This window comes from Plasmodium gonderi (genome assembly GCF_002157705.1).
Source record: "Plasmodium gonderi DNA, contig: Chr13, whole genome shotgun sequence".
Classification (NCBI taxonomy): domain Eukaryota; phylum Apicomplexa; class Aconoidasida; order Haemosporida; family Plasmodiidae; genus Plasmodium; species Plasmodium gonderi.
Window position 1 is genome coordinate 1,610,994 of NW_021628938.1, and position 27,945 is coordinate 1,638,938.

Sequence of the window (27,945 nt, forward strand, 5' to 3'; positions counted from 1 at the left end):
TTAATTAGAACTAACTTGTATCAGGTCCCTCCAAATGAATAAACAAAAAAAACAAGATCAACCTCACGATAAAAAAACTCCAACAAGTCGTCCATCAGAGAAAATGAAAAATTATAACTCAAATAGTTTTAGAAGTAAAATCAAGGGCGAAAATAGTGGAACCCACGGTACCACCAATAGTGGAGGCCAAAATAATACTCACAGTAGCTACAACTACTATGGAGGTTATTACCAAAACATGAGTTCTTCCTACCATAAGAAAAAAAATAACTTGAAATATGGAAAAGGGGCACCTTATGATAATGAATACATAAAGGAACAACGAGACAAAAAAGGGAAGATTGTTTATGGGAAAACGAGTAAAAGTGAGGAGGAAAACAAAGGCGCTGTGAGTAGCGACAAAGTGGGAAACAGCAAAATGGGCAACAGCAAAATGGGCAACAGCAAAATGGGCAACGACAAAATGGGCAACAGCAAAATGGGCAACGACAAAATGGGCAGCGGCAAAATGGGCAGCGGCAAAATGGGCAGCGGCAAAATGGGCAGCGGTAAAATGAGTAGCAACAGAATAAGTAGCGTCCAAAGGAAGGAGGACGTAAGTCTATTTTGTACTAGCAAAAACGATGACATTATGGAAGAAGTTGACAAGATTAATAGCATCACATTTGGGCATAGTGATAACTCTGAATGTGATTTTTCATACAGCATGAATAACAGTTTAATCGAAAATGAAAAGAAATTATTTAAATTAAATAAGTTAGATAATAAAAACATAAAGTGTCCAAATTTAATGCGATTGGAAGAAGGAAAGGCCCTATTGGAACAACACATACCTGTAAATTTTATGAAAAGAGAAGATGAAAGTGATAACTTTTTTAGCAATAGAAAGGAGGATCATAATTCTTATCGAATCAAAGAAATGAAAATGCAATCGAAAGAGTTTGTCCATAATGATGAAGACATTAAGAAGGTTTTCTTTCATGAAAGCGCACAACTGAGTAACGAAAGTGATGATCTTTTCCATTTTGATAACAAAATATCAAATTTAACAAATTTTATAAATAAAAATATTTTCTATGACAATGAAAATGATGAGAAGAAGAGCCAAATGGACAATGATGAAAACTCGTCTGAAAGTGCTGACCCATTTAATTTCACGAACATTCAAAGTGTTGATAAGAAGGTTGTCCAAACTAGTGGTAAAAATGTCTGGCAAAACAGACAACTAAAGAAAAGTGAAAATGATAATAACTTCAACGAAAAAGAGTATATGCAAAAACATTTATATTGTGAACAAAAAGAGTTAGACAGAGACGAGGAAGAAGAAGAAGAATATGATAAACATGTAAATAAAATAAAAATTGATCCATCATGCCAAATGAATGAAAATGAATTGACAAAAATGTACATGAGGAAAAATTTTGAAGAAGGTCACGACAAGAAGATATATAATGAAAATTTTAAGGATATAGATTATTATATGCATGTTTCAGAAAAAAAAAATATTAACAATGCAAATGATAAGGAATACATGGAAAAACATATAAAAACGCACCCTTGGAAACAAATTGAATCTAAACAGGAAAAAATATTAACACATGGAAAAATGACTAACAATTTTGACAATAATTTATCCCACCCAGGTATGAACGAAATTATGGTAAATCCTAAAAATGGAGACATTGATGAAAATTTGCAATTCTTAAATAGTCTTACAAATATGTACAATCGCATGGATAAAAATGTTAACACAAATGTGAGTGACGATATAAGAAATATTCAGGACAAGAAAGGATGGAATATTTTGATGAACAACACCAAATATGGAAATGATATTTTCTTCTCTGAACAACAACGTCTATCAGAAAAACATGTGATGGAAAAAGAGGAGGAATACTTGTATTCTATTGAAAATACACAGAAAAAATTTTCCAATTTATGCAATCGAATGGATAACGAGATGGATAAAAACTTTTTGCAAAATATGAACGGAAAAGACCAAATGTATTTTCTGAAGAGAGATGATTATTACATGAAGAATGACAAATTTAATCCACCCCCGCAGCAGCATTACCAGTTTTTGAATGATTTAAATAATAGCAGAAAAGGATATCCAAAAGAAGAACCTTTTATTTTACCTGAACAAGACATGTCAAATGAATTTTTACTCCAAATGGATTATAGGAAAGACATGAGTATGAAGCAGCATATCAGGAATGATGAAGAAATGGAAAAACCAGATGATATTATGAGTATAGAAGAACGATTGCTATATAATGACATTATCCCAAGCCATAAGAATTATTCATTAAGAAACAGAATGCAAGAGGAGAAGTATTACGATAATTTAAATGAAAAATTAAATAACTTTAAGGAGGAAGATTTGTTATATTTTAGTCAAGATAAGGATATTAAATTAGATGTGACAACAGATATAAACGCTCTGAAAATTTTAAATGAATATTATTTAGATGATAAAACAAATGATCTTATGTTATTGGAAAAGAATAAAAATTCATCATCATCATCATTCCCCAAGCGTGAATTAAATGTGTCTGAAGTTTTACATATACCAGAAGTTAGTAATAATCGACATACCTATTATCAAGGGGGAGAGGATCATAATACACATTTGTTTATAAAAAAAAATCACGAGGAAAGTTATGAACAAGGGAGAAATGCAAATTTAGAAGGAGTTAGACATTTGCATGAGAAGAAGGCCCGCATTGAACCTCCACCCAATGAACTGGTTCCAATTAATAAACTGGTTCCAAAGAATGAACGGGTTCCAATGAATGCAGGAAATGCAGAAAGGACAAAAGGAGGAGGGCCAATATTTTCGAAAGAGAATAGAAGTCGCTATAGTAACAACTTGGAGAAAAACAACATGTCCAACAAGAATTACCTGAACGTTCATAACAATAATTTACGAGATAAATATGATAGGAGTACGTCCTCAAATGGGTATATGGAAAAATATGAACAGAAACACTATTATTTTTATAAAAGTAATGATAGGACAAAAAATAATAGCACTAGCAAAGCATACCACCTTAGTCATTCTTTATCGCATGAACACAGTGGAGGTGGAAGGGGAGGAAGAGCATATGTTGGAATAGGATGCATTCATAACTTAAGGAACACGAAGAGTCATGAAATTCACCACTATCATGCAAGTGATATAAACGTTTCTGTATGTGAAAAATTTATTCTTCGATTGAAAAAACAGCACATGCTTAAATTAACGAATTTTCTAAAAATGAAATATAAAAATGTTAACGTAAATGATTTGAATGAGGACATGTATAACTACTATAGATTTATGAACAAAATAAATGGAAATATTAAACACACTAACTATTTTTTTAAATATCGAAACCTTATGCAAAAGAGTGACAAGGATAAACTTCTGAGGATCCAGTTATCCTACATGATAATAAACCCGTCAATCCAAAAGAATAATGGAAAATGGAACTTTAATAGTGAAGGTAAAAATGAACAAGACAAATTCACCCATTTGAATGTCAAAAGCGGGAATTGTGGACATGACAGGAGAAGGAAACATGCACTTGGCCATTGCCAAACCGATTGTGTGGAAGGTGGTAGCGACGATAGTGATGATAGTGAAATAATAAACCATACGAGCAGGAGTGAGAAAGAGCAAATCAGAGAAAGCGATTTTGCGGATGGAATTTTTAATGGCATAAATAATTGCCATAATTTTGCGAACTTTTTTAACAAGGAGGAAAATGATGAACACGATAATTTATGCATGATAAAAGAAAAAACCCACAACAATCTGGCAATGGAAGAAAAGATAAGATCAAATTATTTTTTAAATGAGAACAATTTTAGTATGCTGTATGCAAATGAAGAACAGGACAAGCTGTACAGTTTGTTGAAGGAAGAAAATTTCGATTTCCGTAATGAAAATATACTTAACATAGATTTGAACAAAATATTAAACTTTCCATCCCAAACCAAAGAAGAACTAAATGCTGATGAATCCAAAGCCCCAAATGATGAAATGAATATGAAAAAAAAAAATTCATCTCAATATGAAAAAGGAGGTCAGAATAATAGTGCTATCTCAGATAACGCAAATGAGGGTGATAAATATTTACATAAAGAGCGTGAAGAGAAAAGAGAAAACGAGAAAAATTCTTTTTTAATAGATTCAAAGCGTCTTTTTGATCGATGTGACGATAAACACAATGAACAACTGCCGTCATATGCATGTCCAGCAGAAGGTGAAATCAAAAACAATGCATCTAAATATGATATCACAAATAAATTGGGTAAATTCGTTTTCGCAACTGTACATGAACCAAGAAATTTAATAACCCTAGCGAAGAATAACCCAACCTTTGATAACTATGATGAGGTATTGGAAAAATTTAAAAATATAATAATGAGAGAAGTGGAAAACGAAGAGGAGAATAAGAAAGAGAAGAAAGAGAATGAAGAGAAGAAAGAGAAGGAAGAGAAGAAAGAGAAGAAAGAGAAGGAAGAGAAGAAAGAGAAGGGAGAGAAGAAAGAGAAGGAAAAAAAATTGGATTTCGATAATCCTTTAGAAAGAGCCAATTCCGTCAAAAGCTCCCTTTCAAAGGATACTACCAACATGGCAAGAGAAATTTGTATGCAAAATGAATTAATATCACCAAACGAAATTCATTACATGAAAGATGTTGTGATAAAGAAGATGCTGGAAATGTTGTGGGATATTTACATAGATGTAAAAAACATATATGAAGATATAGATAAATGCCCATATACACATATTGAAACGATTTCTAAATATAATGAAGAAATAAAGAAGAAAAAAATCACACTTTATAACCTTATACACTTAAATAATGTAAAGGACGATACACTGACATGCAATTCTTTTATTAACACTCATAATAACATGTTTTTAAAAAAAAATATAAGTAACGTTGACATTATTTTAAATAAACATCTTTATTTATATCTAACAGAAACACTATACAGAAACGCAAATGAAAACTTTCAATTCCTTGTGTATCCAAATATTCCTGATTTGTTAATTAATTTATCTTTCGATAAAGAACATGTGTCAAAGTGTGTTAAGCGACCTACATGTGAGGAACATATAAGTGCTTATAATTTGCGTGGTAATACAAACGAATTTGTTATAGATATCAATAATGACAACATTGGAAGCATTAGCAAAATATTTGAGTATAATTTCCCTTACGATGATAATTTGGGAAAATTAGAAAATTTTAAAAAATTTGGAAAAGTCATAAGTTTCGACAAGAAATATTGTTATTACAATTTTGAGAGTTACAAGAATTATGACATTTTCACTCCAGCAGAACCAACAGTAGTGCTAAAGGAAAAAAAACAAAAATCCTTTTTTTTTTTTAAGGAAAGGGATAATAAAAAAAGTGTTAATAATAAAACAGTTGAAGATATCAATACAATCTCCTACATAAGCAATGTGCAAGTGCATAAGGAAATAAAAAAAACGGACTTGGATACAAATCATCTTAATGTCGAATTGTTAAAATTGAAGAGTATATATTGCTTATTTGTTAATTGTTTATTAAAAAAAAAAGGGGCATGTATATATAAAAAAATATTTAAAATTATCAAAAAAAAAAAAAGAATGATTTTGATGTATACTCTATTTAGTAATTATCTCCTACTGCTTTTCCTCTTTTCGCATGCTGATTACTGTTTCGAAAATATGTTACAATATGAGGAGTTCTTGAAATTGCAATTACTTCATATGAATGCAAATATAAATACCTTAAACAAATTTATTAAAAATGAAAAGATGCAAAATAGGGTTTTTATGAATGAACATGAAGCACATATTCAAAATAGTGGAACACACAAATTTATTAACATCAGATGCAAGTTATACAGTAGTAATATATATACCTCCCTCTACATATACATCTTGGATGTATCGCTTTCTTATTTATTTACACCTGATATAGGAATTCGATACATGCAAAATATGTTGTCTCTACTCTTATTTTATAATTACATCCACTTGTACATAACGAAGATTCTTTTTTATAAGGTAAGTCCCTAACCCTGTAACTGTAGCACCTATTCTATATTTTTCTATTACTGCATCCTTTGGGCATCTCTCCTTTTTTTTTTTTTTTTTTATTCTTCCTTCGTATGTATACATACCTGACTCTTTTTGTGAAATCATATTTTATCTTCTTTTTCGCAACAATATGTTTACATATTTTTTCTTACTTTTATGACACCATTTTTTTGACATGATTTTTTTTTTTTTTTTTTTTTTTTTTATCGTCAGAGTGGAGCCGCTCTCATAACTATTTTCTTAGTTAAAATTATTCCCTATGTTAAGGAGTTTGACAGGTAGCGTTTTTTTTTTTTTTTTTTTTTTTTTTTTTTTTTTTTTTTTTCCATTATCTTTTTACAAAATGAGCACAAGCTCAGCAATACAGTTTTAATTGAATCGCGTAGACATGAATACATAAAAATTATTACACAGTTTGTACCTTTATGTTATTGTGCGACTATTCCATTTTGCTATCTTATATTATGCTTGTTTTCATTTTTGAAAAATTCATCACACCACCCCCTTCTTCCTCTGTAGAAACCTCATAATTTGTTTTCTCTACTCGGTGCTGCACAGCGTGTTTTACATTCTTTGTAACATATTTATGTACATCATGAAGAAAGAGAAAGTAGAATTCAAAGAGACTGAATCTAAAGAACACTTTAAAATATTAATGAACATGACAAACGAAATTAACTTTTACAAAATTGTATACAAGAGTGTGTGTAGTTACACTCACCAAGATAAATTCTATCAAGATGAAATATCACACATGCTAGAGTAAGTAATCCACATTATAAATTTTTGATAAAACATGTCAAGAGTTTAGGCTTGCACGAATTATGTGTAATATTTTTGTTTGTTTTTCTGTTTTTTTTTTTTTTTTTTTTTACTGGACCCTGATGTGTGAATCATTTTTTTTTTTTTTTTTTTTTTTTTTTCCATCCCTCCACATCAACTTATAGTTAATGTGTTTTTTTCCCATGCGTTACATTTTACACTGTATTTATTAATTCACTCCTCATAATTTTACCTTTTCTTTCTTTTACATATTTTATTATAATGACAGAAATTTAAGCAAAAATCCCATCGTAAAGATCATATTGAATTACATCCAAAAATGAGGAGCGCGCGGACATTTTCTAGAATGAGCATCAGTTTTGATTACTGGAGTTTGATTCACATCAAATGGGGATGCTGATGGGGGGGAGGCGACGATGATGTTATATGTCATGGAGACACCTTTCTGTGTTTGTTCACATGTTGTTTTATTCTATTCAATAAAGCGTTTGTTCATGGTTACATCTGTCCTGATTTATGCACTGGAAAAAATAATGTTTATTTATGTTTTTGTTTGTATTTTCACTTTGTTTTTTCTTTCATTTTCGCTTTCATTTTCGTTTGTGCTTGCTTGCGTGTTTGAAAAACATTCAGGAAATTACCAGAATTTCTATATTGTTATCATGACAAAGTTCAACTTTGATCACTTTGTTCGATTCGGACACCTCGTTCTTTTCTATTGGTTTTTCTTTTTTTTTTTTTTTTTTTTTTGTCCCCCATATTTTGATAAACAGCTATGTAAGCCTATTGAAGAAGAGGAGGAGAAGAAGAAGAAGCAGAAGTATGTGTATGCGTGAAGATATGAACAGGGGTAACCGAACCAGTTGTAAATATCGAAGCAGAAACAATCATTGAAGAAGAAGCAATCATTGAAGAAGAAGCAATCATTGAAGAAGAAGCAATCATTGAAGGACAACACAGACTTTTGAAAACTGTGTATGATTTTTTGCAAGCGTTTTATTTTTTATGTTATCCATTTTTTTTAAATATATTTTTAGAATAGGTTTTGTGTACTCCTCGAACCTCGTAAACTCTTAATTTTTCGGTGTATATGCGTAATAAGTTTATACTGATTTATGTAGAAGTGGAAACGAAAGAAAAAAAAAAAAAAAAAAAAAAAAAAAAAGGAAAATTTACAGGTTATTTTATTCTTGTATAAAAAGTTTGTATTACGTGCGGTGGTACACACACATGGGTGTATGGAACAATGGGATGGCTGCTTTCTGAATTCGTATATATATTATCACAAGATCTTGTTGTGCATTCCTATGTACTATATATTCTTGGGATATTCACAAAATATGTGTTTAAATGCACGAGCAGGTGCAGAAGAGAAAATAATTATTATTACTCGTACTTGCTTTCATTTTTGTGTATACAAAAAGACACATATGTGTGTGCACAATTTTATATATAAATATATGTATCAATTCCACTATTGGACACAATATACAAAATAGGGGGGAGGGGACAGTGTTACATCATGGGATTACCTTGAATTGTAAGCACATGTACACATGCAACGATGAATTGAACGAGAAACGCACTTGCGGTGAAATCGGGGCTGAAAAAATATACCACACAAGGTGGGAAATCCAAAAGTGATGCATGATATAAAAAATGAAATGGGCAAATATTAAGAAAAAAAAAAAAAAAAAAAAAAAAAACTAAAATAAGATAAGATAAGATAAGATAATATAAAAATTAAAATTACGGCAAAAATTGAAAGTGTAAAAGGGGAATTTTTTTTAAAAGGCATGAAGGAATATAAACAAATAAACAAGTATTCCTACATTGAAAGCTTGCACAAGAACACCCCACACACACACCACCCTCTCACCTTATGATTTTCTACCCCATTTGTTTCTCAAACCAATCTGGGTCCATATGAGGTGTAATGATGAAATAGTGAAATATATAATGTTTTAAAACTTTCCTCTTCCATTTTTACTTCATTTGAACCTTTCTCCTTATTAAACTCCTACCATTGCCCCACTTCTCCTGAAGCAGCTTTCTAGAGACTCCCTCAAAAAAAAAAAAAAAAAAAAATTCAGTACACACTTTCCTTCCTGTTTGTAATATAATTCTTAATATTCGGTAAATTGCTAATAAACGCGTTGTGTGCTTTCAACAGTGGAAAATTTTTTAAACTATTTGGATATTTAATTTCTATATCATCATATAAATTAAAAACAGCCAAATCTGCATATGTTAAATGATCACCAACGAAATAATTGGAATTATTTTTTTTTAAAAGGTTTTCAAAATATCCTGACCACTTTGGTAATTCTTCATTAAGAAAAGTTGTCTCATTTTGTTTAAATAAATTTGTGTTATTAAATTTATAATGAATATCTTGTACCCCACAAAATATCATATCCGCATAAAATTCGTTCAGTTCACTATTTCCACTTATTTTATACTTTTTTGACAAATATCGAACTATAGCTTGACTTTGTGCAAATATTACATTGTCTATTTCTAGGATTGGCACTTGGTTGAACGGAATTTCTTTTTCTTTTTTAAAATTTTTGAATTCGATAAATGCATCTCCATTTTCTCCAAATCTTTTGTCTGTATATTTGATTCCTAGATAAGCAAAAATAAGCCTAATGAGCTCAGCCTTCCCTCTACGTGTGAGTTACGGGGTGGTGGTGGAACACATGTATAATGTGTATGTGTCTATGAAACATATCCTTAAGATACATAACAAAACAAGCGTCAAAAATTTTTGTGAACATATAATTATCTTGCACGTATGTGTATATGCGTATGTACTTGTTTTTGTTCTCATTCTAGCTATCTCTCTTTAACCCTCTACTATCTGTTTTTTTTTTTTTTTTTCACATTCTTACCTTGCGTCGAAGTAGTATAGGATTATCTCTTCCGGCATTCTGCTGTGGTGAGAAAAACACTGGAAGAACTTTTTCAGATTCTCAAAAGAAAAAAAATATATTTATGCACACACAATTATATATTGACAGATCTACACATACGTATTCAAAAAAAAAAAAAAAAAAGTTAGCACAAGTTTTTCATCTGTTCTCTCACTATAACTACAGTGAGACGCTTGCACAAATGTAATGTGTAATGAAATTTGTCAATAAAGGATAGCCTTCAGCGAATTAAATAATACACTGAGATTATCTCTAAGCACAAGAGTAGTACATGTATTAATTGCTAAAAAATTTTGTACATGTATTTTGATACATATGTTGGATGGCTATCTACCCTTCTTACTTAATTTTTTTTTTTTTTTTTTCTCCCCCTCCTTTTTGTGTATATATATCTATTAAGGTCCTTTTTCAGTTGTGGGTGATGTGAAGGATCTCGAACAAAAAAAAAAAAAAATAAATAAAATAAAATAAATTTAACTAAACAAATCAGTTATGTGCTTAGTTGGAATTCCAGTTAGTGTATTTCCTTGACATCCCATGCAACGTTCTGAATTTTATGAAATGGTCGCAAAAAAAAAAAAAAAAAAAAAAAAAAAAAATATAATATGCGCTCGCTGAACAACATAAACAGACAAGTGTGCACTAATAAAAAAAACACACTTAATGCCAATAACACCTTAGTGTAAGATATGGAAAAAAACAAAAATGAAGAAGAAAATGAAACACTATTGAGGAAGGGAGGCATAGGCACAATATATACATAAACATAAAATAGCAGCAATTTCAATTTAAGCAGAGAAAAGGAGAAAAAATTTTGGTCCAGTTTGACGTGAACAACTGTGTGTTTTTGAAGAAACTGGTTGGTGATGTTGGGTAGAAATAATAAAGCTTTAAAAAAATGATTCACTCTTAATGAAGTTATTTGAGTGTAAGGTATTGAAAAGAAACTGTGTAACAAAACAATTACTACATGATGTAGCATTCCCCTGATGATGAATGAAGAAGTTCTATAACGTGCTCTGATTTAAAACATTTAAACATTTATGCTAGTTTTTGCTACATATAAAAATGATATTATTTATAAGTACATCGGAATTTGATAAGGCGTTTTAAATGTATACTTTGAAAAAAAATAAAATGAAATGAAAAAAAAAATATAAAGTAAAAAAAAAAAAAAAACATCCTTGTACAAAAAGCGTTTGAAAAGTGATCACCTCGTTGTAATGTACTGTATATTGCATACATTTTTGAGGAACAAAAAATAAAGTAAAAAAAAAAAAAAAAAGCACATCATTCTTGAATCCACATTTGTTTTTATTTTTCCTTTTATCGTTTCTCTAATTCTTCCTCTCATTCTTCCTTTTATTCTTTCTCTGATTCGTTATTTTATTTATTTATTTTCTTTTTTGGTCGTCCTGTTAAATTAGCATAAACACGGAACTAAATTTTATTCACATGATCGACCTCTTTTGCCCAGCGAAATTCTCACCTCACTTTTTTGGCACTTTCGTCATACACGCAACCTTATACCATTTATTGGTATTCCCTTACATTTTGCACAACACATGCGGACACTAATATAGATACATAGGAATAAATGAAGTGGTGAAAAAAATTATGCCTTGTTATATCTCACTTTAATATTTCCCTTTTCAATTGATCCATTTAAACATTCTATTCTTTTTTTTTTTTTTTTTTTTTTTTTGCACTTTACCACTTTGACTTTTTTGCCGTTTAAATTGTGCAAATTAATTTACACACGTCAAAGGGAAGAAAACAAAAAAAAAAAAAAAAAAAAACATTACACCTCTTAGCAGCACATATAATCCATTTTCACAATAAATTGATGTTGAATTTGTTCTAAAAAAAAAATTTACAAGTTCCATTGCCCTTACTTGATACTTTGTACACAAGTAAAATGTTATTATGTAAACATATATGTGCATACAACTCCGATTCCATGAGGGGAGAGTGTAGCAAAGAACATGAAGAGAGAGGTTAACCCACCCTAACTACAGTGACGGTGTTATGTGCCATACTCTTGTGTTCATGACTTAGAATACCTAAAAAGTTGAGCATACTGTACTTATGAATATACATGTTACACGAACATATGCATATACATATATATATATAATACCTACATAAATATATGCACCAACACAAAGGGAGCACCTTCTCATTTACCGTTTTACCCTTCACTTGAGTTCACTTGTGATTTTAGAATGAAAAAAAATAATCGTACCAATTTTGTTTTCAGGAATTGCAAATTGAAATTTTTTTTTTTTTTTTTTTTTTTTTTCCCTTTTTTGACGTTAAAATATAAAAGCACCTTTTAATATCTTTTTATCAAGTTTGTTCACAACTTACAATCATTTGAACCTTTTTCAAGCATAAAACCAGAACTTAAGTTCAAAATAAAAAGTTTAACGAAAGAGTAAAAAAAAAAAAAAAAAAAAATAAAATAAAATAAAAAAAACTGGGGAAAAACGAATTGAAGAGGGGATCACCCAAGGTAGTAGAGGTTGCCAAGATAGCAGCACTGGTAGCAGTAGTAGATGTGGCTACGTAACCATATGCAAATAAAGTGTGAAGGTTAGGAGGGGTGAAACCAATCAGCTCGCGAACGGGAGGAGAGACAAAGTATGCAAACAACGAGAAAAGTGGTCGAACACATATATATTTACAAAGGTGCTAATAAGAGAAAAAGGGGAAAAGTTGTGAATTGAAAAGGGAACAAAATAAGAACATAGAACGGAAGAAGAAGAAGAAGAAATTGAAAATTTTAAGGGGAGAAAAAAAAAAAATAACAATCAATAACCGTACTTAGAAAAGCATAACAAAAAGGCAAGGAAAAACAGACGTAAAGGCACTAGTAGGAAATTTAGTCGAACATCTTTACTCCTTTTCTCCATAGAATGATAAGAATATATATTTTTTTTATTTTCCTAGTTTTTACAATTTGTTTAAATAATGTGAATGCGGTAAGATGAGGGAGAAAGCACACTATAACGCAAAAAGGGTGTATATATAAACACTCGTATACATATATGTATAATATGCTTAGATTCATCAGACAGACGTGCTTACCCATCATTACCCCGTGGAATATATAACCCTAACACACTCTTATACATGTTCGTAATTTTCCTTTTTTTGCCTTTTTCTCCCTAGGTCAGCCATAAAAATTTTTTTACCATAAGCCACGCAAATGCACCAACAGCGTGGAAGTCCAACCAACAGAGAAAGTATGAAAGATGAAAAAAAAAAAAAAAAAAAAAAAGAATTCGTATCCTTGTATGTGTTCACATATATGTGCATTATTTATGTGTATTATTTATGTGCATTATTTATGTGCATTTTTTATGTGCATTATTTATGTGCATTTTTTATGTGCATTATTTATGTGCATTATTTATGTGCATTATTTATGTGCATTATTTATGTGTATTAATTTACATTGCCATGTTATATAGGGTTGTCTTATCAATGCCATTTGATTTCACCACTTAGACACAGCACGTACACCCAACTGATTAATCCTCTTCTTAACCCATATTAGATTTGCATATGTGGACCTGGCAAGAAACAAAGACAAAGAAGGAAAGAGAAATCTGCTGGACGGAAATGCGAGGAAACAAAAGTGCCCACTGAGGAAGGTCTCTTTCGCAGGTCTCATGGGAGTATCTGGATTATCCATCCCCTTATTCTTAGCGACTTATATGATATACAACAAAATAAAAAATGATAATCAAAATTTAAATGTATCAGAAAAAATTTTGGGAAAGTATCTATATAAACATGAAAAAAATTTACAACTTGGAAACCACTACGATGAGGAAAAGCCATATAACATTTTTTACATTATTAGTAGTGTATATAATAATATACTAGCCTTGATAAATTTTTACATGAATGTAAAAAAAGTAGGCACAAAAAATAGCACAAATGAATACACCATATTATTTTTTCATTCGTATAATGTGGATAAATTTTTACACGCAAGAAATATTAAAACTTATGTTGAAAGGTTAAAGGAAATATATAAGGACATTAACAAAAAAAATAACGTCAATGTTGTGTACGTTCCATTAGATAGCAAACTATTATTTAATATTAAACATTTTAGCACAATGAATAATTGGTATAGTATATTATTTCACGATAAGAAACATATATTAAAATTAATTAAAAATTATAATATTATGAACATACCAACAATGGTTTTACTAGATAAAAATATGAATATAATAAACGATAATATAAATTATTTACTCTTGTATGAGAGTAAACATTTTCCCTATAAAAATGTTAACCATTTGACTTATATCAATTCGTTATATGACAAAAATAATAAAAAACACGATTTTAAAAAATTAAATTCAGATTATGTCTTGTTCTATTTTAACAATGACAAAGAGAATAAAGGAGACATCCAGTCCCTCTTAAAGGTAAAGAAGAAACTAGCCTCCCAAAATGTTAAGATAGATATCATTTTTGTAAAAGATATGGAAAAAATGAAATCCAAAAAGGATGGAAAGGAAGATGCAAAAGTGGATGAGAAAAAAGTTTCTAATCAAAGTGACAACGACAAAAGCTTATCCAGTTCAAATAAAAAGGAAGAAAAATTAGAAGAGGGAAAAAAAGATCCTACGGGAGAAGAACACACCCCTATTCGCAGTAGTAGTCAATACTCTAGGGAAGAAGATCAAATGGAAAATTACATAGATGATGTTTATTATTTGGGAGAGCAAGAAAATAATGCAATTTACAAACTCTTGCTGTACGATATGTTTGATGTGACATTTAAACCTGTTTGCATTTTGGTGAATAAGAAGGGGAATATTATAATTAAATACATTCATGTAGAGAAAAAGGAAAACGAAATAGCTAGCTTTATTTTAAATAATCATAAAAGCTTAAAGGAAGAAGTTAATGAAAAAAACTATATGTTTAAATATGATAATATTAGCAATTTAACCAATTTAAATGTTTTCGCACCAATTTTTATTTTATTCAGTGAAAAGCTAGATTTCGATTTGCTAAAACAGTATAACGAATTAATTGGTGAGTATAATAATAACAGAAAGGGAAAAAAAATTAATTTCTACTTTCTGCTCAATAATGATAAAAAGTACGAGGCTTTAAAAAAATTATGCACAGTTAACAGCACTACAGAAGTTGTTATATTGGACTTGTTTAACCAAAAGATGTTTAAAGATAAGGTAAACAACCTTGACATAATACAGAACATTAATGGAAAAGGCGTAATTAACAAGGATAAATTTTTCACCTTCGTAAACAAGTATTATAGCGATGATCTGTACGCCTCTACCATTGTTTTATCTAGGGAAGCGTAGTGCAGTGATTTCAATGCGAGTTTGTATGAATATTTGCATGCACATATGTATTTCTTTTCAAACAAATTTCTTTAGATGAACTTTCTACTGTGCGCAGCACATAGAACTGCCATATATGAAATTCATTATGATCCCTCATCCAGAGCTGTGCCAATTTCATTTTTCCAACATTACAAAATTTCTGCTAAAATGGGGTTTTATGTACTTCGAAATGTTATATACATACATTTGTGTTTTTTTATTCTGTAGATATATCCCTCATTTGTAACTTTTTTCTTTTTTTCTTTTTTTTTTTTCTTTTTTCTTTTTATTCTTTTTTTTTTTTTTTTTTTTTTATGTGTGTGTTCCTTGTACTAAAATGCTGGCTTTCTTTTGAACTTAATTCGCATTTATTTATCCACTTTGTTTATTAATATTATCAATTAGTTTATCCACACACGTGTTATTCCCATGAGTGTGCGTCATTTTCCCCTCATAGTGACTTGTATTATATGTATACCTGTTTGTGGTTGTGTGTGTGTGCATGCACGTATGTATGTGTGTACATTCACACATACCTGACCATTCAGAATAAAATAATATTTTCAAACACTCTAGCCCACGGCCTATGTACACACCACTTCTTTTACATACATTATAAATTTAGCACTTTCTCTCACATTTATTCATATTTAAGAATATGAATTTTTTACTATTCCTTTTTTGAATTTATTTTATTTAACAATATTTTTTTGTTATATTTTAAATTGACACAATTTACTATTTTTTGCCTTTCTTCTGTCCCTTCGTGCGTCCTATCTCACGTCCTTTCTTACGTCCTTTCCCTTTCCCTTTTTTTTTTTTTTTTCTAATAAAAAATAAAAATTCTGAACAGTTCATAATAAAATGGCTACTACGGATATACACCTATTGCATAATCTGGTGACACTTGAATTTACATTTAATATATATATATATATATAGATATAGATATAGAGAGGGAGAGAAAAACATCTTGGTTTTTTTTAGTTTATACAAAATTGTGCATCTGAACGGGGAATGTAAGGAAAAATTATTACTTTTCCACCGTAACATGTCAGTTGTTAGACAGAATGGATATATGAAGATCTACACTTATACATCATCTCGTCTTGTTCTGGTTCCAAATATGATAGAAAAAAAAAAAAAAGTTACTCATGGGGGTAAGAAATGAACTACATAAGATGGTCGTTCCCCTTATAAATCCATTTAAACTGTTTAATATAAAAAAAAAAAAAAAAAAAAGCATAACATACGTAAAATGAACGTATGCATGTGTATATTTATGACTTTAGGGAGACGAAAAAAAAAAACGAGAAAAAAAACTTCAAATTTGTACAGTTGTAATGTATATATGCAAAGGCCACGCTAATTGGGCATATAAATCATCGATTTACCCCACATAATGTGCACATATATGAAAAAAAAAAAAAAAAAGAAAAAAAAGCATAATAGGGACTGACTAATCTTCATGTGTTATTACTGCCTTTCCCCCCCCCCCCACCCTTGCGAGTCACCTCCGTTTACCAGCACTCTTTCGTCTTTTCTTCACCTTCACGTTATACAATTTTTGCTTTTTTTTACTCTTTTTCCTTATTGATGACGATACTTGGTTTTTATAGTGAACAGTTTTGTTTTTGCCCCTATTGGGTGTTGCAGTAAATAATTTGTCCACATTTTCCATGTTCAATAATCTGTCATACTCCTCTTTAGTTATTTTTTTTTTTTTTAATTTTTTATATAAATTTTCTTCAAAAAATAAAGACTCGATTTCGTTTTCCTCCATGTCTCTTTTTTCGTGTTTTTTTTGAACAATTGTTTTTCTTTTTTTTTGTTTTTTTTTCTCGTGCTTTTGTTTGTGAACCTTTGGCTGGTGATAAGTGGACGAGTGATGACTCCGAGTTTCGCCTGTTTCACCTGTTTCGCCTGTTTCGCCTGTTTCGCTTGTCTTGCTCGTACCGCTTCTTTCATTTCTCGCATTGTGATCCATCATACGCTCCTTAATTTCCTCACTGTCCTTATTCCCCAAACGTTTCAAACGTTTTATGATTGCTGCCTGTCGTTCTTCCTCCTTTTGTTCATTCCTGTATGGTATGTCAAATGTATTCAGGTTAATTTTTTTGAAATTTTTAATGTTGCTCTTTTCCTTAAATTTAGGAATCTTGACCAATGCAAAGGAGTAACACAAATGAGCCAAATTTAAATTGTGAAAAGGAAAGAGAAAATTTAACTGATGGTTTTTATAAAATTCTATGTAGGACAAAAAGGCCTTCGTTGAGAGTAGATATATTTCTCTATTCTCTATGATGAAAAAAATTATAAACTTTAAAAATAAGTTCACCATATTGTTCAGTAAAATAATATTTTCCTTTCTTTTATTCAAATTATACACTTTGGATATATCCCCTTTGCCGTCGCCTTGGGCGTGGGGGGTACTACTACTACTACCACAGTTACCGTTAGTACAACCGATGAGTTTTTTTTTTTTTTTTTTTATTCCTTTGTTTTGTACATGTTTTTCCTTACCATTTCGATAGAAGGAAAAAACATTAAGAGTATTAGGTTTTATGAGATCCTCTTTTTTTCTGTTCATCATTTTCAAAGCTTGTACTTCCAAAACATTTTCATTTTGAGCTAAAAGAGATTCATATTTTAACATGCCTTGAAACATGTGCGTCTTTTTAAAATTTGTTATATTCACTTTTTTATTTTTCAAAAAGTATATGTATTCTTTTTCTTTTTTGTTTAAGAGAATAATATTTTTCCCCCTTTTATCAAATCTGCCTGTTCTACCACTCCTATGAATATAAGTCATATTTTTATTTGCAACATCATAATTTATGACCCAATGAATATCGATATTAATTCCTCTGCTCATAATGTCTGTGCACAAAATAATTTTTATTCTCCGTTTATTCTTATTTTCTTTTATTTTTTTATATGCACTTATTCTTTTTTTATCTTTCATCTTTCTGTGGATTCTTAAAAGAGAAAATTTCTTCTTATCCATATATTTATGAATATAACAAATCATCTTGCAAAATAAAGCAAGTTCAAATTCGTTGTATATATTTTTATGTCTACTGTTAAGACTTACAACATTGTTAAATATTTCTCTTACACTTTTATTCTCCGTGTTTAGTACATTTTTGAATAAATGAAAAAAATAATCCACACAAAAGCAGGTAGGGAAAAATATTATTACAGATTCTCCCTCTTGCACAACTGTGTTTACAAATTTGAAAAGGAAAAAGCTCTTATCTATATTTCTAACCGTGATGTAATAGTTCTCAATTTTAGTTGGCAATTGGAATGTGTTGCTTGCGTCACATATTTCTTCATTAGTGTTGTCATCAATTTCATTCTTATCACAAGGGCTATTATTTAACTTGATAATATTTGTAGACTTTTTTGAATTACTTATATCAACACCGATAACACACTTTGTGAAATTTTTCTTCTTATTAGAAAATAAATTGTAAAACTTCTCTTCGTGAAGACATGTAGCACTGCATATACAGGTGGCATAATCCTTTGAGACAATATTCCTAACTATTTCCTTCACATAATTTAAAAAACTTTCCTCCAATAATTTGTCCCCTTCATCTAGTATGAAATATTTTAATTCACTGGTATCAAAATGGGAATTATATTCATTAAGCAGAGTTGATAATTTCCCGGGAGTTGCCACAATAATTTGATATCTGTTTTTTTTTTTTTTTTCATTTTTTATGATTTTTAAATCTTCGTCAATTTTGATTGCACCTCTAAATAATAATGTGTTTATAAAAAAATTGTCCTTATCTAATTCGTTCAAATTTATGTTGAATTTTTTACCAAAATATAATCTTATGAAGAATAAAAATTTCTTTACTACATCATAAATTTGGATGCATAATTCTCTCGTAGGGGCAACAATAATTCCATTCACATGTATAAATTGATTTTTCTTATTCTCATTTTGACTACAACATATAGCCTTTTTTATGTCGTCTTTTATTCTCTCGTAGTATAGGTTATTTCTCCTTATCTGAAGTTCATTTTTGTTACATCCTCCTATACCTACTTTTGTTTTTCCACTTTCTTTTTTATCCCCATTTTCTTTTCTTTCCAAAATGTTCTTGCTGTACTGAATAAACATTTCCACATTTATGTCAATATGAGGAAACCCCTTTTCTACATCTACATTTTCAAAATGTTTGTAAATGCATTTCATACTATCTTCATTGTAAAAACTATCATTATCTACGTCTTTTTCTCTATCTTCCCTATAATTCTGTGCGTTCAAATACTCCCTTTGTATATTGCCCACTTTAGATTTTATAAAATTTTGTAATATGGGAATAACGAAACATAAGGTTTTCCCACTCCCTGTTTCGGAATGAAGAAGAACATTTCTATTTTTCTCAATATGGGGTATGGCCTTTTCTTGTATTCTGGCACAAAAAAGGTACTTTTGAATAAGCAACGAAAATATTATAGACTCATCCAAGTTTAACTGTGTGAAGGGAGTTTTTTGGCATTCCTCCTCACGTCTTTGTTCTTCTTCATCGTTCTGATGCATTTTGCGAATTATCTAATTCATAATCTTTTTTTATAACATGTATGTGATATGCTCATTACATGTAAAAAAAAAAAAAAAAAAAAGAAAAAAAAAATTTGCCAATTATTCATTTTTTTTTTTTTTTTTTCTTTAATCAAATAAATCACTTTTTTTGTCACATGTTTTCGAATCCTTTTTATAACTTCACATTAGTACTATTTTTCTTCAGTTTTCAATTTGAAAATACTAAAAAATTGCTTCTACCTCTATTCATTTTTTTTTCCGTTTCTTTCCTTCCAAAACAACTGCATTTATTTTTGTTGTAATGCTAATGAGTTTATTATTATTTTTTTCTTTTTTTGTATGCACTTTTAAATGTCGGGAAATAATATGAAACTTTTAGGAGTCATCTTTTCTTATTATTAATCTTAACGTGCAGATAGGGTATATGTTTAACACATTTGAAAAAAAAAAAAAAAAAAAAAAAAAAAAAAACAGGGAAAACTATATCCCTGCCCCTACTTTAAAGTTTTTAATTTGCTTTATTTTAATATATATATATTTTTTTTTTATAAAAATTATTGGTACCCTGAACTTGAAGTCATACCATTTTCCTATTTTTATATATGCAGAATAAACAACAGTCTTATGTCCGTTAAGAAGAGGCATATTCGAAATTATTTCAAGATAGGTAAATGAGGTAGGGGAAGAACAGAACGTGGTAATAAAAAAAATGTTAAGCCAAAATTGTATTGTTTTTATTCTGAAAATTTTACCCCTTCATCGTTTCATTTTTTTTTTTTTTTATTTATGAAAAATTTATATAAATGTCTATGTTCGTGTTGACGTTCATATGTCTACAGGGGCACAAGGAAACAGTGGAAGAGCGTTGGAAAACCCTATCAAAGCTGCGAAATTGTCATCAACAGACTATTCATTTTATAGCTCTCATAAAATAGACGTATATATATAAGAATATGTATGACCACCCAATCCTAATTTATTATTAGTTTATTATTTTATATATTTTTTTTTTTTTTTTACTATGAAGGATTTTGTTCGGAGGAAAAAATCGCATCCGCCTCCTCCTCCTTATGTATTGCATTGTTCGATCAACTCTCCTAGGATTAGGGAAAAGGGAAAAGAAAAAAAAAAGAAAAAAATTGATCACCTTACCCACTTATATTTCACTATTGATGAAAAGATCATATGCATATCATTTTTTGCAAAATATTAAACAAAAGGTTACAAAATAAAATTTGTCAATATGTTTATACGCAAATGTGAAACACTTGTTAAGGGTAAAAAGCTAAAATGATATAAAATTCATATATTAGTAAAAACAAAGTTAATATTATTACCCCTGTGAAAAAATAAATTTTCCTCCTCTATCCTTCTTCAATCGCAACATATATAACTGTGTCATTGGACTAAAAAAATAAACATTACTTATTCCTATATTTAGTTGTACATAATACGGATAATTACAAATGTAGGTAATATTAAGTTGAAATGAAAATTTTTCTTTTTCCCAAAATTTTGGCTTATCACATGGGGACTTAAGACGAGGGGTAAAATGTCTGGTAAAATTGTACAGTACTAGTTTTTACAAAACTGTGTATATGTTCCTCTTTCGGTTTTGTTAGCTTCATTTGTACAAATAAAATACATTTTTTTCAACAAATGCAAAAGAGTGAATATGCATGTTATGCTTGCAAATCTTGAGCTTGTTCTCACATGTTATGTTGATAATTGTCTGTGCGGCCATGCATAAGTGCTTCTTATATGCCTCGCCAATTCGTGTGTATAATGAATAAACGTGAAAGTGGTAAATAATCCACTGAAATGTGATATATTTCTGCTTTTCAGCTTTTTGAACGATTTATGTATTTTTGTGTGCAAAAGAGAAAAAAGTGAAGAAACTATTCTTAACATGTGTAAACAAAACGATTTGTTCTTTTCATTGGCTACTTGGTTTTTACTGGGATTGCCAGTTTGGCCATAGTTCAGCTAGTTATCTGTCTGCCTAAATGTTTTTTTTTTTTTTTTTTTTTTTTTTCTACACACTTGACCCTTAAAAATTCTATACTTGGTAATGCCCTTTTGAATGTTCCATTTTTTGGGAGGATCCCTTCAAATGTGTTTCTAAGTAGTGTACGCAGCAAAGAGAATCACAGAACGAATAAGTGTAGTGAAATAAAACAAAATAATGTTTAACAAAACGGAGTATACCTGGGAGAAAATCAATGTTACTTTTAAATCCTTTAATATTTTTCTTTATTTTTTTTTTTATTTTTGTATGTACTTATCATATCACAAATTGTAAAAAATATTTTTTTTTTATGGCTTGATTTACATGTTCAGCAAAAAGAAAAACAAATAAAAGGACATGTGCGAGTTCTGTGTACGAATATTTCCATCCCAGTAGCCAAAAGAGCGGAGGGAGTTCTTTCAAAAAGACAGTTCTTGCATAAATGGGAAAAAAAAAAAAAAAAGTTGCAACTAATGGAATGGAACTTTTTAGGCACACGGAGCAGTTGAGTGTTAATTGTCAATTTAAAAAAAAAAAAAAAAAAAAAAAAGTGAAAGAGGAAAAGAAAAAGAAATAAAAAATTTATAATTTTTTGCTACATTTTTTGATAGAAACGAACACGTTTTCGTACCATTTTGCTATACTGAAAATTATGTTTTTCATTCACCACCTCACAATCATTTTTCGTTTTCCATTTTTTAATTCTCCCATTAAATTTCCCCTTTTTAATCTGCTTTATTGGGTTTTATAACCCTTATTCTCGTCTTTAAATTTTTATCTTATAATTTTTAGCATACACACCTTCCTGCCTCGTGAAAAAGAAGTGTCAAATCGGTGAAAAAAAAAAAAAAAAAAAAAAAATATGCGCTATTTTAGCTTTTAACAGTTTTTTTTTTCTTTTTTTTTCCTGTTTCTTTTTTTGGTTTTGTTATACGCTCTGTTTACTTTCATTTTGTATTTAATTTGTATCAAATTTGCCTCCATTGTGTTTCAAAGTTGCATCCATTTTGTATCCAATTTGCATCCATTTGGTTTCAAAGTTGCACTCATTTTTCCTTACTTTTTTAACATTTTAAAACATAGCCAGCACAAATTTACCACCCAAACTTGTTCAATTCCCCTTAATTTTTGTTGTCAACTATTTACCCATTGTAACACCAATTTTCAAATATACACACGCCCTCAAGCCTTGCACTCATAAGGCGTAACATGTTTGTGCATGTTTTATCTGTATTTTGCACAAGTGTAAAATGTCACAACCACACATGACCTCTCACACACGTACACACACCCTCCTCACCTTAATTTGAAATTACTTCAATGGTGAGCATATCAAGAATTCATTCATCTTTTTATTTTTTTTTTGTTCTTTTTTTTTTTTTTTAATACATATATATAGTACATATGCACAAGGATGTGAGTGTTATTTATACAGGTTTATATCTGCACACACGGTATGAACAAAATTGAGGCGTATATTCGCCCGTGTGCGTTTTGAAAAAGCTGCTAATTCTTGACACCTTTGCACTATCGAAAGGAAGGAAAAGGGAAGGAAAGACAAAATACAACAGGGAGTACAAAATAAAAATAAGCTTAGTTCATCAGTACGGGTCGAAACAAAGAGTAAAAAAAAAAAATATAAAAAAAGGGACTAAAAAAGGGAATAAAAAAGGGGCTAAAAAAGGGACTAAAAAAGGGGCTAAAAAAGGGGTTAGCAAGGACAAGATTTTAACAGAAGAGATCAGGTGACTAGTTAGCTAAACTTAAGTGCTAGCAAGAACGAGTTCAATATAAAGAAAAAAAAATTGACGACGTGTGTAGACAAAAACAGAGGAACGAACATAACAGAAAATATAAACATGACGCTAGATAGTGACAAACAGGGCCAAGAAAAAAATGAAAACCACGTGATGATAAAAAACAAAGATATTAAAAATAAGTACACGCAAAATGAAGAGGGAGAAAAAAAAAAAAAAGAAATTTATGGAAATTACTCTACAGAGAGAAGAAGAAGTAACAGACTTTTGAATCGAAATGGAAATAAAACCACACTTAATGAGAAAAGGTCGTCTATTCGAGATACAACTAGTAGTGATAAATTAAACAATAGCAACAGGAATGGGAATAAAACTCAAGGAAAAAATACAAGCTTAAAGTCAATTTTCAAGGTTAAACTTAAGGAAAATGCTCTAGATAGAGATAAAGACAAATGGAAAAAAAGGAGCTCTCAAAAGTGGAGTGAAGAATACACAGGCATGCAAAGCAGAAGTAGTAGAGATCCCATTATTGTGAATAGAACTGAAGCAACAAATGATAAAAAAGAAAATACAATAATATTTGGAAAAAATAGTCCACTAATTAGTAAACATGAAAAAAGTCAAAAAGAGGGCAATAAGAAAATTGATAACAAAGTACTAGAATTATTAAATCTGAAAAAAAATGTACTGATAAACAAGAGTAGTATGAACTCAAAAAAGACAAGAATAAAGGGAAAATTCAACAATAAGAATTCTTACAATACAATGATGATAAAAGAAAAAAAATGTCAAACTATGATAAAAAAGTCAACTATCTTATCCAATAAAAAAGAGGAATCAAAATACAGTAAAAATAACAACTCTCACACGGCATGCAAAATGAGAATTAAAAATAATATTCATGCTAAGGAAAAAAATAAACTCGAAAAGGGAAAATTGTCAATTGTGAATGATAACCAAATGAATGATGAAATAAAAAATGGAACAAAGATTGACTCAAACGATGAAATATTTTTGCAGAAAAAATTAAAATGTAGGGATGCAACCACATACACGAATGGAAAAAATGATGTAACTAAAATGAATTGTACAATGGATAATCCTAAAAAACAAAGGAAAAAAATGATCGTAATCAAGAATAAGCAAATAAAAAAATCCATAAATGAATTCATAAAAAACAACACTCTAAATAATAGTAATTTTACCCCCAATAACAAGTACAATATATACAGTTATGGGAGGGGGAAAAATGCATTTTACTCTTTAGAAAGAATCAATATGACAAGTAATGGAAATGATAAACGAAATGTTGAAGAAAATAAAATAAAGTTAAATGGAATATCAGAAGTTATAAATATTAAAAAGCAAAAATTTGTTATAGGTTCTTCGAGTAGAAAATGTGATTTAGTTTTAAGAGGAAATATTGAAGGAGAACAATGTGAATTAATTTGCAAATGTGTAGAAAAAAATATTAATCATTCCAGTGATATAAACAAACAAATTAATAAATATAATTTATTTATTATTAATAAATCAAGAAGCAATTCTACCTTTCTTAACAATTCAGTTGTTGATATTGACCAAGTAAAAGATGAAGATAGTCTATTCTTAGGTATAGAAAACATCGAAAATAAAAAAAATGCTAAATATATTTATAAAATTAAATACAACAAAATGGCGAATATTTTTAATATAAATAATTTATGTATTTATAGTAAAGACAATTGTATACATAACATGACAATTACAAATTCAGAAAAAGAAAAACGCAGTAAAATTGTGTCAAATAATTTTTCTCTAAATAATCAAAATGAAGAAGCAGAATCTAATATATCTATTTTGATATTTTTAATTATTAATCATAATTCTGTATCGAATGAGTCGATATATTATATGAATAATTTGAATTCCTTTGCTAATCTAAATATTACTCCTAGAAAGAATAATGTGGAAGACACAAAAATTACTAAAAATTCTACATCTATTAATAAAATGATAAAAGAAGATTCTCCCAATACTCAATTTAATGAAAGTATTAAAAAAATTAACAAAATTTGTCAAAGTAGAATTTCTCCATTATGCATAAAGGATTCAATTAAAAAAGAAGAAAAAGTCAAGGGAATATTTAAAAACATCAATCATACAAAAGAACTACCAGTAACCTTGTTAAATGCTTGTGTTGAGTTATGTAAAGAGATAAATAAAAGTGTATCAAAGGAATGTCCTACTCAACGGAGCATTTACATTAATGCTGGTACTCCAATTTTGAATAACTCATCATCAACTTCCACACCACAAAAATTGAAACCATCTCACCTCGCTCAAAGTGAACATAACAAAATGAAGCATATGAATCACATGAGCCACGTGAACCATGTGAGCCACATGAGCCAAATAAATCACATGAGCCATATGAACCACATGAGCCATATGAACCACATGAGCCATATGAACCACATGAACCATATGAACCACATGAACCATATGAACCACATGAACCATATGAACCACATGAACCATATGAACCACATGAACCATATGAACCATATATGTAACATTTTTAACACCAGTTTTTCACCCATTCGACATGACGTGGATGTGCCACTCAGTCATCAAAAAACATATGCAGATCAGGCAAGCATTTGGATCAGTGGTACCAAAAGTTTAGTGGTAACAGAAAAGGAAAAAGATAAAACTTCGAGCAGTTACGGGAATTGTATACAGAATAAGGAGTTCACCCATGGCATTCGACCCGAAGGTCCAGATGCAGCCAACGTTTGTGAAGAGAAAGCTTTGCACACGAATCACTACAATTCAGAAAATGTGAAATCGAGTTTGCACAAAACAGAGGAAGAGGGAAAGGATGCAGAGAAGACTGAAAAGGCGGAGGAGGAGAATATGCTTGCAAGTAATGAAAATCATGAAGGAAAAAATATTATAGAGAAAGAGGGGCCAAGTGGAAAAAATGATAAAATATGTTATTTGAAATCGCACGACATTAGAAAGAATAGTGTTTGTTGCGAAGCACCCACAGAACATCATCTTATAAAGACTTCTTACAAAGATATGGACACACAAGATGAGAACAAAATTGAAAGGGGGAGAGGGGAAAAAAACAAAGAATTAAACACAGATTTTAATGAGAATTTAATGGTAACCCCGACAAAAAGTGGCAAAGTAACAGACAACAATCAGGTAATGTTTTATGATTGCAAAGATGAACAGGTGGGGAATGAGGGTACATATAAGAGAATAAAAACTTCTGAATCAAGTGAATTTATAAAAAAAACAGAAAAGGAATTATACTCCTTTTTATATTCCAAAAGTAGTGAAAACACATCAAATGGTACAAATAATGATTTCATTTTATGTTTAAAAAATGAACAAGGAGAAGAAAGATATCTCAAAGTTATCGGAGAATTAAAGGTAAAAAGGAACACCCTTTTATCAGTTATTAAACATAATATAGATTTAAAACTTCTGGACAAGTCTATTGAACTTACAACTCTTAATAAAATGAATTCCTTAAAATATGAATCCATTTCTACAAAAAAATACTCGATTTATTTAAATGCCTTTTCTGATAAATTGGATGAATCAAAGTTTGCAGAATTCTCAGCATTGCACCTGGATTATATTGACAGCACAAATTTTTCACACTTGGACACTGTGGAACCCATTGAATTGAAAAAAATGTTATTTATAAAGCATGACGAGGAATAAAATCGCTCAAGTACACTCATGTATTGGATGAATTTTTTTTTTCTTTTTTTTATAAATCTGTCTGTGCAGGTGTACAACGAAAGTGTGCTGCATATATACACAGGTTAGCTCATATTTGTTCATTTTTTGGTACACATTTAGTGCATATTTGGCACATAAATATAGGTGCACATATATTATGTGTGTATACAGCATGCATACATTTTAACGATGTACCAAAATGAAATTTTTTTTGTTTCCTCAATTCGTTTCTTTTAAATATGTTTTAAAGCATCACCTTTTTTTTTTTTTTTTTTTTTTTTTTCGCTTTTTGTTTACTTCTTGTCCATTTGGCTTCTTTGTGTACACATTTTTGAGTATTTTTAATTGGATCACGTGTGCCCTTTTTTTCTTTTTTTTCTTTTTTCATTCCCTTCACTTCTTTCATTTCTTTGATTTTATTTTTTATATGGCCACACTTCCCTCTCCCCATGGGGCACTGCTTTTTTAAGGAAAATTTCTTACCATATTATCCCCCTTTCTGCAAAAAGGAAAGTATATCACCTTTATATTTTTAGTGTTTTTAATGTTCCCTAAATTTGAACTTATGTGTTATGTACGTTCATATATTTTAACATTTCCTCGTACATATAAATATATATATATATATATATATATATCACATTATAGTCTTTATAATATTTTATTTTTAACTGCTTTTTTTTT

At 29.6% G+C, this 27,945-nt stretch overlaps 5 protein-coding genes across 5 annotated transcripts; 3 read left to right on the plus strand and 2 right to left on the minus strand.

The window, feature by feature from the left end:
• Positions 1 to 103: 103 nt before the first annotated feature.
• Positions 104 to 7,194, plus strand: PGO_132990 (hypothetical protein, conserved; the record flags this gene model as incomplete). The annotated part of the gene is made up of 4 exons (XM_028689815.1): positions 104 to 6,055; positions 6,302 to 6,366; positions 6,608 to 6,850; positions 7,140 to 7,194. 4 exons carry the CDS (start codon positions 104 to 106, stop codon positions 7,192 to 7,194), a joined length of 6,315 nt encoding a protein of 2,104 aa, XP_028545616.1.
• Positions 7,195 to 8,960: 1,766 nt separating this feature from the next.
• On the minus strand, positions 8,961 to 9,803 carry PGO_133000 (glutathione S-transferase; the record flags this gene model as incomplete). Its single annotated transcript, XM_028689816.1, has 2 exons — positions 8,961 to 9,540; positions 9,766 to 9,803. The coding sequence occupies 2 exons, from the start codon at positions 9,801 to 9,803 to the stop codon at positions 8,961 to 8,963; spliced, it is 618 nt and encodes a 205-aa protein (XP_028545617.1).
• Positions 9,804 to 12,725: 2,922 nt separating this feature from the next.
• PGO_133010 (thioredoxin-like protein) lies at positions 12,726 to 15,167 on the plus strand (the record flags this gene model as incomplete). Its single annotated transcript, XM_028689817.1, has 3 exons — positions 12,726 to 12,791; positions 12,982 to 13,055; positions 13,370 to 15,167. 3 exons carry the CDS (start codon positions 12,726 to 12,728, stop codon positions 15,165 to 15,167), a joined length of 1,938 nt encoding a protein of 645 aa, XP_028545618.1.
• Positions 15,168 to 16,698: 1,531 nt separating this feature from the next.
• Positions 16,699 to 19,749, minus strand: PGO_133020 (ATP-dependent RNA helicase; the record flags this gene model as incomplete). The annotated part of the gene is made up of 1 exon (XM_028689818.1): positions 16,699 to 19,749. The coding sequence occupies one exon, from the start codon at positions 19,747 to 19,749 to the stop codon at positions 16,699 to 16,701; it is 3,051 nt and encodes a 1,016-aa protein (XP_028545619.1).
• A 3,870-nt stretch (positions 19,750 to 23,619) lies between these two features.
• Positions 23,620 to 27,240, plus strand: PGO_133030 (hypothetical protein, conserved; the record flags this gene model as incomplete). Its single annotated transcript, XM_028689819.1, has 1 exon — positions 23,620 to 27,240. One exon carries the CDS (start codon positions 23,620 to 23,622, stop codon positions 27,238 to 27,240), a length of 3,621 nt encoding a protein of 1,206 aa, XP_028545620.1.
• Positions 27,241 to 27,945: the final 705 nt, after the last annotated feature.